Consider the following 13862-nt stretch of genomic DNA (forward strand, 5'->3'; position numbering starts at 1 on the left):
CAGCGGCTGACCCTCGGCAGCTCGGCTCCGAACGTGACCGTAAAAACAGAAGCAGGGCTGAGCCCGGGCTGAGGGCACAGCTCGCGGGCCGGGCTGCAGGGTTCGCGGGCCGGGCAGGGCGGGCACCACGCTCTCGGGCACTTTCACCTGCTCGGCGGGCGGGCGGCGCGGGGCGGGCGCGGGGCGGGGCCTAGGAGCCCGCGGGAGGAGCCGGCCCGGGTCCCGCCCCGCAGGAGGAGCGGCTCGCCGGCGGCCGATCCAGCGTCTCCGTGACAGGCACCCCGCTCCGCCGCCGCCGCCGCCGCTGCTGCCGCCGCCGCCTTTTCTTCCTCGTCCCGGGCAACCGCCGCGCCGGGTCCCGCTTCGGGCCGCGCGCCCACCGCTCCCCTCCCCCGGCCCGGCGCCGCCCGCTCCCGCCGCCGCCGTCCTCCTCGCCCGCAGGAATCGCGCGGCCACAGCGCCGCCCGCAGCCGCGCAGCCCGCTGCCGTCCGGCCCTCGGCGCTGCTCGGGTCCCGGCTCCCGCGGCCGCCGCGCGCGCCTTCCCTCCCCTCCCCTCCCCTCCTCACCCCTCCCGGGTCTGGCCAGTCCCTTCCCGCCGCCGCCTCTGGAGGAGCCGGTCCCCCGCGGGTCACCACCATGCCCAGCAAAACCAAGTACAACCTTGTGGACGATGGGCACGACCTGCGGATCCCCTTGCACAACGAGGACGCCTTCCAGCACGGCATCTGCTTCGAGGCCAAGGTGAGGGCCCCCCCGGGGGGGGGGCAATGCAGGGGAGGCGGCACGTCCGAGCGGACGCGGGGCTGGCGGGCCAGGCTGATGTGGGGGGCCTTTCTGGTAGGGAGGTGACTCCCCTTGTCGGGACTGAATTCCGCGGGCTCCTGCCCAGAAGTGCTACAGAGCAGCTGCGAAGTTTGGGCGGTATTGCTTTGCCCCCTCCTCCCACCTGCAGACGCCCCCATCCTCACCTCTCCGGACTGCCTGACTTCCCGATCCCTTCTTCCGAGCTGGAGAAGCCAGCGGGGGAGCGCTGCCTGGACCCCTGGTTCTTTAGAATCGCTTTAGGAAAGCTCTGGTGTTATTTACCTGCTGGGATCCCATGGGAGAGGTGCTTTCAGGAAGGTTTTTTTTTTTTTTTTTTTAAAGGGGGAATGTCTACTTCCTGATTGAGGAAAATAATACAGGGGTGTTTTTGTTTTAGATTCCAGGTACCCGGGTCCAGGTGTCAGTCACTTCTTCATTGCCTTATTTGCCACGACTCCTTTGCAAGTGCCAGTCATTGAAGGGGGAGGGGTGAAAGCTGCCCATTTGCTCGTTTTGTGGCGTAATGTTAAGTTTCAGCAGCTCGTAGGGGACGGCTTTTGAAGAATTTAGCGGGGATGACTGGAATTTTCAGCGCCGAGGCCAGAGCCCCGGGTCCGTCTTTGGGGAGGGGGCGGGGCGCAAGCCTCGGGACTGGACTGGGAGGTGCGCGATAAGCCTGGCCCTCTGAGATGCACTTCCCAGAGGGAGGCGTTCTGGTTCCCGCAATCACAGCTGGGGCTCCCGCTGCCCATCGCTTGCGGAAAGTGCTCTTCCTTCATGCCACCTGACCCCAAAGACCCAGAGTTTCTCAGCACCTGCAGTGTGCCTGTCGCTGATAAGTGACAGAAGGTATTGCCCCTCCAAGTAGGTTTGTTTTTTAGGTTCTTGCTGATTTTGAAAAGACAGTACTTTCGATGTGGAGACAGTTTTACTCTTCGTTCCCTTTTTCCTTCATGACTTTGAAGATGCATGGCGTTATCTCAGGCAAGGATGATTCCATCAGGTGGCTATTTCCTTCAATTTGTGAAACATCTTTCAAGTGTCTGATATGTGCCCAGTGCAATCAGTTATCTTTAGATTTTTTTTTTCCTTCTCATGGGGATGTGTGAATTGGTGAATCTTAACTCCCCCCCCCATAACCTTCCCCCAACCGTATTTGCTAGAGCTAGGACACCCCCTATCCCCCACCCCACTCAAGCCCTGCAGTGGAATGCAGAGCCGAATTACTGGGTATGGCTGGGACCAGAGTGGGGTTGTAGCCAAGATCTTATCTTGCTTCTCTCAGAATAGATCTGGTTGGTCTAAGATGGGATGTTTGGGTTAATTTTTGTCCAGGCCTGTTGCTCTAGTGAGCAAGTTTTTCACTTTACAGCATGGCTTTTCATCATGATAATAATTCAGTTTTCTTGGATATCCATAAACTGGGGGATTGGCTTTGTCTTGTTTGGTTCACCAGTGCTCTGTTTCACAAGAGTGAGGGCAAGGAGGGGGATCAAGAATTAAAGTGTTTTCAAACCTTTTAAATTCTTTTTGCACAGTTTCTGCCTTTGGTCCCGACTAGGTCTCAAAACCCGGTAGGCATAAGAATCCTATTGAAAAGTCTAATTCTTGCCACCCCCAATTTTAATTTGACACATCTGGGGGGAGCCTGGGACTGGGTACCCTTAATGGGGATTGTGGGTGATTTAATGCAAGTGGCTGGGACCAGACTTTGAGAAACATTGGGCTTGAGGCTTGCCTCCACCTTGCTGGATCTTACCTTCACCTTCCCCACATGGAATTTCTTTTCTAAGCAAACGTCTGGGGGCTGCATGATGTAGTTCCTATAGGAACTTCCCTGGGTTCACACACAGTGGTGCTTGATTAGAGGAAGGGGGAGCCACAGCTGGTCCAGGCTGTGTTCCCAGTGCAGATCTGAGACATAGGGGGACGAAGGGGTTCTGCTCTGAGAAAGGACAGGGACCGAGGACTGGGTCCTAACTCCCAGCCCTTTGGAATCGACGCTGGACACCAGGACGTTCAAACCCCGTCAGCCAAGACCTGAGTATAGGTGGAAGCAGAAACTTTTCTGTCCCAGGTGCATCCAGCAAGTGTCTCCTCTGCCTGGTTTCCACCTCCCACCAGAACAGTGTCTGTGGACCTGCACACTCACTGGGATTTCACCACATTTGTCCCTTGTTATGGAAAAACACAGGCTGGAAAATGTAAACGTCTTCTTGCTGCCTTGTCAGATCCCCTTGGAAAATGAGCCCAGGTCTTTCTCTCCCAAGGGCTGGCAGTTTTTCAGAATCAACACCTGATGGAGTGACTGTTTGGATGGCTGCCACTCATTTTTAGGCTCCTGCAGAGATTGAAAGGTTACGGCTGGGGTTGAAGGGTATCTGGGAGTCAGAGGGTCTGTGCACTTAAAAGCATCATGAGGGCGCCTGGGTGGCTCAGTCAGTTGAGCGTCTGACTCTTGATTTCGGCTCAGGTCATGATCTCAGGGTTGAGAGATCGAGCCCCTCATTGGGCTCCATGCTGTGTGAGGAGCCTGCTTAAGATTCTCTCTCCCCTCTGCCCCCAGCTCTCTCTCTCTCTCTCTCAAAAAAAAAGTGAAAAACAACATCATGCATTTAGTGATTAAGCAGAATCCTAGATGTTTTTCGCATGCAGTTTCACGTAATTCTCACTGCTTCCCTCAAAGTGGGTCTCCTTATGTCTTATAAATGAAGATATAGGCTCAGGGAGGTTGTTGTCTGCTTTTGTGCACACAGCTGTGGGTGGCAAAGCCAGCGTTTAAACCTGGGAGCTTTGACTTCAGACTCCCACATCCAGTGCTTATTTAATCATTTTTATGGAGTGTTCAGTCTGCTGGGTGGTGGTCTGATTCACAGCTCACATCCTCTGGGGCATCCTCAGGTTGCTGGCCTTTTGGACTCTGATGTAGGAAATTTCTTAAACTTTTAATGCTGGGCTGTTTCCAGATATCCCCCTGGACTAGCAGCTGCTCCTAAGGGGTTACCTGCTCTCCGTCAGCACGGGTGCCTAGCCCACTGATCATTGCTGGGGGGTGGGGGGTAAAATCTCACTCGGCCTGATGGCTGGTACGGCCCCTCTGTACCTGCCTCTCCCTCTTTCCCTGTGTGTCTTCCTGGTAGCCAGTGCCATTGACCAGCTGTCTCCCCTTGCTGGGTGAGGAGGAGACTGGGAATGGCTTTGGTACAAAGAATATAATACAAGTATTAGTAGCATAGTTATGCATTTTGTAGGTGATTTTTTTTTTTATTTGCATGGGACTTTCCCATACGAAGCCTTTTCTTCAGGTAGAAACAGAAACATTAGTGTCCTCTCCGTTTCTCAGATGAAAAAAATTGGGGATCAGAGGGATTAACTCGTCTAGCATCACAGAACTTCTAAGACGATATGATTCTAGCTGATATTTAGTGAGGACTTACTAGGAGCCATGGCGCTGCCATGGCCCAGTGCAGGTGTCTTCTGGTCCATGGCTCCTCCTCCTGATGCTCTGTCTCCACAGCGCTCATCGCCTCGCCCGTTCCCGGAAACCGCGTGAATGGCGCAGATTGTCACAACTGGAAAGCACCTTAGCTTACCTGGTACACAACCCCCTCCTTTTACAGATGAGGAAATTGCAGTGCAGGGGGAAGTCGTTGACCCAGGATCACCTCCTGAGATAAGAACAGAACCAGGACTCGTCCCTGGTTTCCTGGCTTCAGGTCAGTTTCAGTAATCTCTTGCCGCTTAGCCAACGACCTGAAAACGAAGCGGCTTTACACAACATCTGTTTATTTCGTGGGCCAGGAATTCAGGCGGGGCTTGGCTGGGCTGTTCTTCTGTTGTATGTGGTGTTGACGGGCTCAGTCATTGGGCTTCATTTAGCTGTGGCTGGGCTGGGCTGGAAGGTCCTCGAAGGCATCACTCACATGGCCGGTCCTCCCTGTGCTGGTTCTCTCCACAGGGTAGCTTGGATGTCCTCAGAGCGTGGTGGCCCTTTTATTTGGCCGCTGGCTTTCAAGAGGGAGTGTTCCAAGCAGTGCAGGCAGAACCTCGAAGGCCTGGCCTCCAAAGTTAACACAGGGTCATTTTTTGTATTCTGTTGGTCAAATTAGGCCATAGGCCGGCTCAGGTTCAAGGCGGGGGGAAGTAGACTTCATTCCTGAGGGGCGAGCGTTAAGGTCACATTGCACGGGTGCACATGGGGTGGGAGAGATTGCTGAAGCTGTCTTTGGGTCACAGTTGGCTGTGAAATTTTGTGTTCTTTCCTGTCTGCATAGACCTCCTGCAGTGATGTTGAGTGTTCTTTGAGGACCTGTCTTCTGCTTCTGCATAGAACCCCCTGCCCCAGCATCAGGTGCATACTTAGCCAGCAATAACAAATTATTTGTCAAGTGGAAGAAAGTACCAATTGTAGAAAGTCTGAAAGCAGTAAGGATATTGCCATATTGTAGAGTGATTTTGCAGTTGGAGATCTCTTGGTCCAATCTGAACTCAGTTGTCTGGCCATATTTCCCTCCTTGCTAAATGGTTTCACTGGCTGGTGTTTTCCATGAGGTGAATTTTAGAGATTCCAGAAACCCCGGACAGCAGGCTGCCTGTGGATGCCTCTAGAGCACGCTGTGGTGAGGACTTCCAGATTAGGACGTTAGTTACATTATCGGCTCACCGTAAATGGGGTGCTCTGACTCATACTTGAGCCTGAAGCGTGGTAAAGAGCTCTCACCCCGACTCCACAATATCCTGGGTGTGTGAGCTCTGCCTCCAGGGTCTTGTCTTCTGTCTGGACCAGTGGGGGTTCAGATGGAGGGCCTGCTGTGTACACTCATACCACCATTGAAGCAAAGGTTCATTTCACCTTCTTATGTATTTGTCCAGATGCTTTTAAACCCATTGTTATTTTTTTTTTTTTAATTAAGTAAGTTCTACCCCCAACATGGGGCTTGAACTCCTGACCCCAAGATCAAGAGTCGTGTGCTCTACTGGCGGAGCCAGCCAGGAGTCCCTCCCATTGTTATCTTCTGCCCAGACCACTTTTGGGGGGCAGTAAGTTTCAAAGATACAGCGTTGATGTGAAATGATGCCTGTTTTTATTCGTCCAGGTACCCCCATGTGCTCTTCCACAGCTAGTGTTTGGGGATCTGGTGGGCAAGTCTGTTTCTACCTAGCCATACATTTCGTGAATTGATGCCTTTCAGTCTTGTCTCCTTGGCCCAAAATGTCCCAGTCCTTTCAGTGGTGCAGATCATGCAGCCACATGTAATGTTGACCTTTGCCAGTCATTATGTCCAAGACCCTAATCAGACTCACCGTTTATTATCCCTTACTCATAATGCTGCTACTTCCAAGAACTCGAACTTTCAGAATGCTTTCTTTGACTGTAATTATCTGCCTCCTCACGCCCTCATTGCCTCAAGGCTGCCTTCAGCTCCCCAGTGACCTCGCCATCCTTGTCCTGCTTCCTGGGGCTGCCTGGGGCCAGGCCCGTGACCCTTTCTGCCCCTTCCACTTTCCTGCCCGACATCACAAACTTGGTCTCTGCTGCTTCCCTTCCTCCTTCCTCTTTTTGGTAAATGAGCTTCCTTTCCCCTGCCTTTCTGAGAGTTTTATTGAGACATAAGTCACATACCATACAATTCACTAACGTAAAATATACAATTAAGTGGTTTTTAGTATATTCACAGTACGTGCAACCATCACTGCAGTCAGTTTTGGAATATTTTCACCATCTCAAAAAGAAACCTCTATAGCCTCTAGTTAGCATCCCCCTACCCTCCCATCCATCCCAGCCCTAAGCAACCATTAAACTACTTTCTGTCTCTAGATTTGCCTATTCTGGACGTTTCATATCCATGAAATCATATAATATTTTTTGTGTGTGTGCACATGTGCATGTGATTGGCATCTTTTTTTTTTTTTTACTAAAGATTTTATTTATTTAACAGAGAGAAAGAGAGAGAGAGAGAGAGAGAGAGAGAGAACAGGCTTGGGGAGAGGCCAGCAGAGGGAGAGGAAGAAGCAGGCTTCCTGCTGAGCAAGGAGCTCAATTCGGGGCTCGATTCCAGGACCCTGGGATCATGACCTGAGCCAAAGGCAGATGCTTAACCGACTGAGCCACCCAGGCGCCCCAGCATCTTTTTTTTTTTTTTTAAGATTTATTTAATTGAGGGATGCCTGGGTGGCTCAGTTGGTTAAGCGACTGCCTTCAGCTCAGGTCATGATCCTGGAGTCCCACGTCTGGCTTCCCTGCTCAGTGGGGAGCCTGCTTCTCCCTCTGACCCTAACCCGCTTGTGCTCTCTCTCTCTCCCTCGCTCACTTTCTCTCTCAAATAAATAAATAAAATCTTAAAAAAAGATTTATATAATTGAGAGAGTGTGCATGCACGTGGATGTGGGAAGGAACAGAGGGAGAGAATCTCTAAGCAGACGCCCTGCTGAGCGTGGGGCCTGATGAGGGGCTCAATCTCACCACCCTGAAATCACGACCTGAGCTGAAACCAAGAGTCGGGTGCTTAACGGACTGAGCCAGCCAGGCACCCCGCGACTGACATTGTTAACTTAGCATGTTTTCAGTCCATACTATAGCAGGTGTGAATGCTTCATTCCTTTTAATGGCCGAATCATACTCCATTGCACCGATATACCACGTTTTGTTTATCCATTCATCCATTGGTGGACATTGAGGTTTCTTCTTTAGCTCCTGTGAATACTGCTTCTGTAAGCACCGGTGTCCATGTTTTGGTGGGGATGTCTGTTTTCATTTCTTGTGGGTAGATAAGTAGGAGTGGAATTGCTGGGTCTCCTAGTAACTAGGTTTATTTAACCCTTTGTGGGAACCGGCAGCGGCTGTTTCCAGTGTGGTTGCCCCATAGGCACCAGCGGGGTTTTGGTTTCCCACATCCTCACCGGCACTTACTATAGTCTGGCCTTTTGAGTCTAGCCAGCCTAGTGGGTGTGAAGTGCTGTCTCATTGTGGTTTTGATATGCATTTCCCTGATAAAAAATGATACAGAACATCTTCTCATGTGTTTATTGGCCATTTATATGTCGTCTTCGGAGAAGCGTCTATTCAGATCCTTGACCCATTTTTTGGATTGTCTTTTTAGAAAAGTTATAGAGTTCTTTATTCTGTATTCAAGTCCTTTATATAGATGTGTGCATATTTTCACCTATTCTGTGGGTGGCCTTTTTGCTTTCTTGATATTGCCCTTTGAAATGTGGAAGCTTTTCATTGTGATGAAGTCCAATTATATATTTTTTTCTTTGTCCCTCCTTTTTGAGATTCATCTGTCCTCCATCCTCTGCAGAGTCCTTGTTCAATATCTCCTTCACTGCCCACCCCCACTGTTCCCTGGGCCCACCTCCCTCCCCACCGGTTCACTCCTCTCTGCCCAGGAATGCACTGTAGCCTTCCCTATGTGAAGACTCACTTCTCTGCACCTCTTTAAACAAATGTCCCTCCCTTCCTTTCCCAGCTCAGTCCCGGGACCGGGAGAGAGCGGTCTACTCTCTGCAGTTTCTCAGTGTCTGTTCAGCTCCTGGCAGTGTGCTGACTTCTGTCCTGGCTACCGTATAGAAACTCTTGTACTGTCCCCCTGCTCTGTCCTCATTCCTTTCTGATTTTTCTTGCTGTGCAGCCTGTCCTCCTCCTTGCAATGCCTCAGTCCGCTCTCTGAGCAGGCTCTCGGGTGGCCATGCTCTGCCTGTCCCTCCGCCTTGCCCTCCTCCTCCTTGCTGGCTGCCCTTTTTCCTTCCTTGGACCTCTCCGGTTAGGGCTTGTTTGCATCTCCTCCTCGCTGCTAGGCAGGTTGGCTCCTGGACCTCTTAACTCCAGTCCAGCCTCCAGATCTTTGTTGGCTACTTCCTGCTGGCTGTCTCTGCCCCAAGGAACGTGTTGCTGACCCCTTCCCTCCACAAGCTGGATAGCAAATCTCTTTGACTTGGGACTCATCTTAGTGACCCCACCATGCTCTCGGGCACCCAGGCCTGACACCTTGGAGCACTGCCTGGACCCTTTGGTATAACAGCCGACTCATCGGCTGGTCACTGGATCCCCACTGTGGCCAGGCTCTTCTCTTCCCGAATGCTCACATCAAGTCAGTTGCTGCGTTCTTGAATCTTCTCAGTGACCTCCACCCATGCACCCTGCCCGTTCCATCCTTTCCCGCCTCTGGCTGGTTCAGACGCTCACCGCCTCTCCCCAGATTGTTTGAATAACTTTCTGGAGGCCTCCATTTGATCCTATAAACTTTTGCTCTGGTGATTTTCCTCCAATATAATTATGTTGTCCTCCTACTCAAAAACACAAGAGTCTCCAAGCCTACTGTATTAGATCCAAAATTCTTAGCGTGATATTCAGGGTTCTCCGTTTTTGAACAATTCCCCTTACCACCCCGTACTCCGACCCGATCAGAGTACACCCCATTCCCCAGGCCCCTTGTCATGTTCCACTCAGACCTAGCCCCGTGTCACTTGCTGTGTTGAGGAGCCTGACCAGACCCCACTGTGCGGTTGAGCAGCTTGTCTCTGTCTGATTTTTTTTCTCCCTGTGTCGTCATCAGGGGCCTTGTCACTCTGTCCCTCCCCCCCACATGCCTTCTGCAGTGCTGAGTGCAGTGCCTTGCATTGAGAATATTATTTGCAGTAAATGAACATAATTTCTGAGATGCTCCCTACGAGGAGGGCCAGGAGGGCTCTGACATGAGCCCAAGGACTGGACAGGCCTCAGCTGGCTCCCGTCCCCTCCCGACCTGGTCTCTTGCTCTGTGCCTGTGACGCGCAGTCCCCTGGCCTCCCAGGATGCACCCCCACCCCCACATCACAGAGTGCCTCTTCCTTCCAGAGGAAGTGCCGAGTAAGCATTTTCCCTGAATTAAATGGAATTCCCATGATGGATGTGCCATGGAATTAGAATCTTTGATTACAGAACATATGGCCAGTTTCAGGAGGAGATAATTGTCATTTATTAAAAGAAAAACATTTTCAGCCTGTTGTGTTCTCATTAATGAATTGATACCTTTTCCCCCTAATTCATTGTTTCGTTTCCTTTAACTTGCTAGTTTATAATCTTAGGGACATGGATTTGGTTGACCGTATAGCATAGCATGGATTCAGGAACCAGACTGTGCTTGGGTCCAAATCCCGGCCCTGTCCCTCTCTTGCTGTGTGACCTTCTGCGAGTTACTCAGCATCTGTCCCGTGGTACCCTGTCTGTAAAAAGAGGGTACACGTATCACCTACCTCCTGGGGTAAATGAGTTACACATGGAAACGCCTCGTGCAGAGCCTGGCACAGGGTGGGCGGCTATTAGTCATATTAGTAGTATTGTTATTATTTTGTCCTACAGATTGCACCATAGGTTTCATCTGTGCGTGGTTGTAATCTTCGGCGTTAGTAGATTAATCCTTTGATAAGTCGGAGGCCTGGTAGCGCATTATCTTCACGCTGCACGCCTGTTTAAAGCTCTAGCTCCGGACCGCCCTGATTCCCAAAGTTGCAACTTAGACAGTGTGACTACTCTGTGGGCTTAAAATAGCTGTCAGCCTCATCGGGAGGGAATTAAAAAAAGGGTTAACTAGCTTCTGGTGCATGCCCCCATCACAAGTGTGCCAGCCTTTAATCCTCGTTAGGATTTAAAAAATCACAGAATCTCGTGGCGTGCGGTATGCTGTCTGTCTGCACTGTCTTTCCCTGTCTTGGATAAATATTCCTTAAGCAAAGGTAATCGAAGCAGAAGGAATCTTGCATCATGGGATTAATTAATATCTTGTGATGCTTACATTTCCCGTTTCCATTTTTCGATTCAGCATCATGTTTCCTTGTAAGCTCCGGAGCACCTGGCTTTAGAAGTTACTTACGGGGGCACTTCCAGCAAGTTTTGTGCCCAGAGCGTCCGAACACTGTGGACCCCCCTGCTTCCCTACCCTCGGCGTGTCAGCCCGTTGGTTTTCGGTGGCATTTGACTGAGGCTTGTGGGTCTTAACACCCTGATGGTCTATCTGTGCGAACGGAGGGCCGTGGCTTCTCCCCATTTATTCTGGAGGCTACGGTGCTTTCCAGGAGGACTGTAGACCTGACCAGCCTTGAGCGCTGAATTAGACCTGGAACTCTCTTGCACCCAGTGCAGGCTGTCCTCAGAACATTCTGAACCGAGTTAGCCTGTGTGTGAGCACACGAGAGGGAGACGCATGCTTGCAGAATTGTCCCATGTCCTATATTCTGTGCTGCTGTTCCCTGCGGGTCTCGTGTGTGCATCTCCTGCTCTAGTCCGTAAGCTCCTCTAGGGCCCAGGGGAAGCTCCAGAAGCCTGCCTCATGCTGTCCACATCGTAGAAAGCCAACATAATAATCGTCATTTTAAAAGCACTTACTGTGTTCCAGGCCCTGTTCACATTCTGTGAAATGATTCATCTTCCCAACGGCCGTGGGAATGAAGGTACTGTTATCACCCATCTTACAGATGGGGACGCTGAGGCACAGAGAGACAGAGTTTACTAATGGATGGGTCCAGGCAGTGGGGCTCAGGGCATCATCACTGCAGATCTTTCAAAATACCAAGAGCTAATGTTTATCAAGTACCATATTCTACACTTGGTTCTCAGTGTTTATGTATGTTAACTAATGTTTACAGTGGCCCCATGAGGGTAGGGGCTGTTGTTCCCATTTTGCAGATGAGGAAACTGAGACATATTTCTTTAGCCTGGATCGAATGGGCAAATGGTCTATTAGAGGTGGTGGTCTTCACAGCTCCCATCCAGGTCCTGCCTGTGACCCAGGGACCGGTCTGCTGCTGTGAGCCGTTGGGCAACAGGCCACTTGCAAAGAGTCCTCTGGTGCGCCATGTTGCTGGTCTCTAGGTATGGACATGAGGCATTAGTGAGTGGGACAGCCACTGGGCGGAGAGGAGCTTGGGAGGCCCTTCCTTCCTGGGGAGTGCTGTTGTTTGCTGGGCTCTTGCTGTGCACTTCCTTTGTAGCCGTGGGCTCCTCTCCCCCTCACCACACCTCTTCCTCCCGGCCTCTTCCACGCCCCCTTCCCGGCCTTTCCCGGCTCCCGTTCTGAGGACCCATCCTCTCTGCCCGGGGCCCCTCCAGGAGAGCGTAGGTGCCGGCCAGCTTCAGCTGAGGAGTGGCTGTTCTCGGCTGGAAATCTCAGCCCACAGTGCACCACAGAGAGGCGCCTCGGTTGTGTCCTTTTGTTCTGTTTGGTTATAAACTCTTTCGTTTTTGTGTTGGCCTCTTTGGATGGGAAGAGGCGCTCATGTGGAAGCGTTTTCTTTTTCTGCCAAGAGGAAGATTAATGTCTCCCAGGGGCCAAGTGACAGGTGACATAACATCTCACTCCCACGCTCTTTCCACATACTCACGCGCGACCTGTACGTGGGCTCTAGTGACGTTGTCAGGCTGGCCCCCCATGTGTGTGGATTTTCTTTTCTTAAACTTGGCAGCGCCGCTTGAACACGTCGTATCCTGGGCACCCGCATCCGAAGTATGACTGAAACTTGACCTCTGACTCAAGGTTACTTAAATGCAACTCTTTCCTCCTTCAGGTCAGGAATTTTGCAGCGTCCTTCAGTGAGGAGAATCTCCCGCAGATGCCTTCGATGAGTGAAAGCAGCTGTTCTCAAACTTTGGGGTCTCTCAGAATCACCTGGAAACCAGTAAAAATACAGAGACCCGGGCTTGTTGAAGTAGCACTGGGGCCTGATCTGTCCTGATCACGTCTTCTGGGCGATGCTGATAGACACCCTGCTTTGAGAAGCTGGAGCTTCAGCTGGAGCGGCTGCTCTTCGGGGAGATAACAAAACAGAACACATTCGGGCGCCTGGGTGGCTCAGTTGATTAAGCGACTGCCTTCAGCTCAGGTCATGATCCTGGAGTCCCGGGATCGAGTCCCGCATCGGGCTCCCTGCTCGGCAGGGAGTCTGCTTCTCCCTCTGACCCTCCCCCCTCATGCTCTCTCTCTCTCTCATTCTCTCTCTCAAATAAATAAATAAAATCTTTAAAAAAAAAACACAACAGAACACATTCTGATGGCGGGGTGTTCTCCGCGATTCTAATTCAGTTAGTAGGGGGTGTCACCTGGGGGTTGCAGTTTTCATGTCTTCTGTTTCTTGACTGAGGCTGTTCTCCCCCGCCCTCCCCAAGCATATTACTTAAATGAAGGCTGCTTTAAAACTTTTTGTCAGATAATTCTGACATATCTGTCATCTTGGTATTGGCATCTGTTCATTGTCTTCTCTCATTCATGTTGAGATTTTCTTGGTTCCTGCAATGATGAATGATTTTTTTTTTTAAGATTTTATTTATTTCACAGAGAGACACAGCGAGAGAGGGAACACAAGCAGGGGGAGTGGGAGAGGGAGAAGCAGGCTTCCCACCAAGCAGGGAGCCTGATGCGGGGCTTGATCCCAGGACCCTGGGACCATGACCTGAGCTGAAGGCAGACGCTTAATGACTGAGCCACCCAGGCACCCCGATGAATGATTTTTGATTGAAACCTGGACGTTTTGGGTGTTAGGAGATTCTGGATCTTAATTAAATCTTCTGTTTCAGCAAGACTCCTCTGCCCGTGGCGGGGGAGGGGAGCGCTGTCCCCTTACTGTCAGGTGGAGAGAGAAGTCTAGAGTCTTCATTGGCCTCGGCTGAGGCCTCGCCGGAGCCGGGCGGGAGTGCCTCACCGTTGCTCATGGGGCCTCCGCTGCTGCTCTGCCTTTTTAACCGCTGGGTGGTGGTGAAAGTTCTGGACTTCCGGCTAGGCCTCTTCGGCCCCCCAGCAGGGAGGGGTGGAGGCCGTGTTACCCTGGCAGCCCGGCTTCCCTTCAGCCTTCCCGGATAGCCCCAGGAAGAAGGTAAGGGTGGAGCATCTCCTTCCAGCCTGATGAAGGCAGACGTCAGGTTTCTTTCTTTTTTAAGATTTTATTTGACAGAGACACACAGCGAGAGAGGGAACACAAGCAGGGGAGTGGGAGAGGGAGAAGCAAGCTTCCCGCGGAGCAGGGAGCCTGATGTGGAACTCGATCCCAGGACTCTGGGATCGTGACCTGAGCTTAATGCAGACGCTTC

General features: G+C 51.6%; 1 protein-coding gene across 1 annotated transcript in view; it reads left to right on the forward strand.

Moving 5' to 3' along the window:
• Positions 1-543: 543 nt before the first annotated feature.
• LOC116643439 (carboxyl-terminal PDZ ligand of neuronal nitric oxide synthase protein-like) overlaps positions 544-13862 on the forward strand; it is a 276985-nt gene continuing 263666 nt past the window's right edge. The window contains 1 exon segment of the mRNA XM_032422215.1: positions 544-742. Within this exon segment, the coding sequence (XP_032278106.1) occupies positions 638-742 (105 nt within the window). The 5' untranslated portion in view covers positions 544-637.

This window comes from Phoca vitulina, unplaced genomic scaffold (assembly GCF_004348235.1).
Source record: "Phoca vitulina isolate PV1807 unplaced genomic scaffold, GSC_HSeal_1.0 scaffold26, whole genome shotgun sequence".
Classification (NCBI taxonomy): Eukaryota; Metazoa; Chordata; class Mammalia; order Carnivora; family Phocidae; genus Phoca; species Phoca vitulina.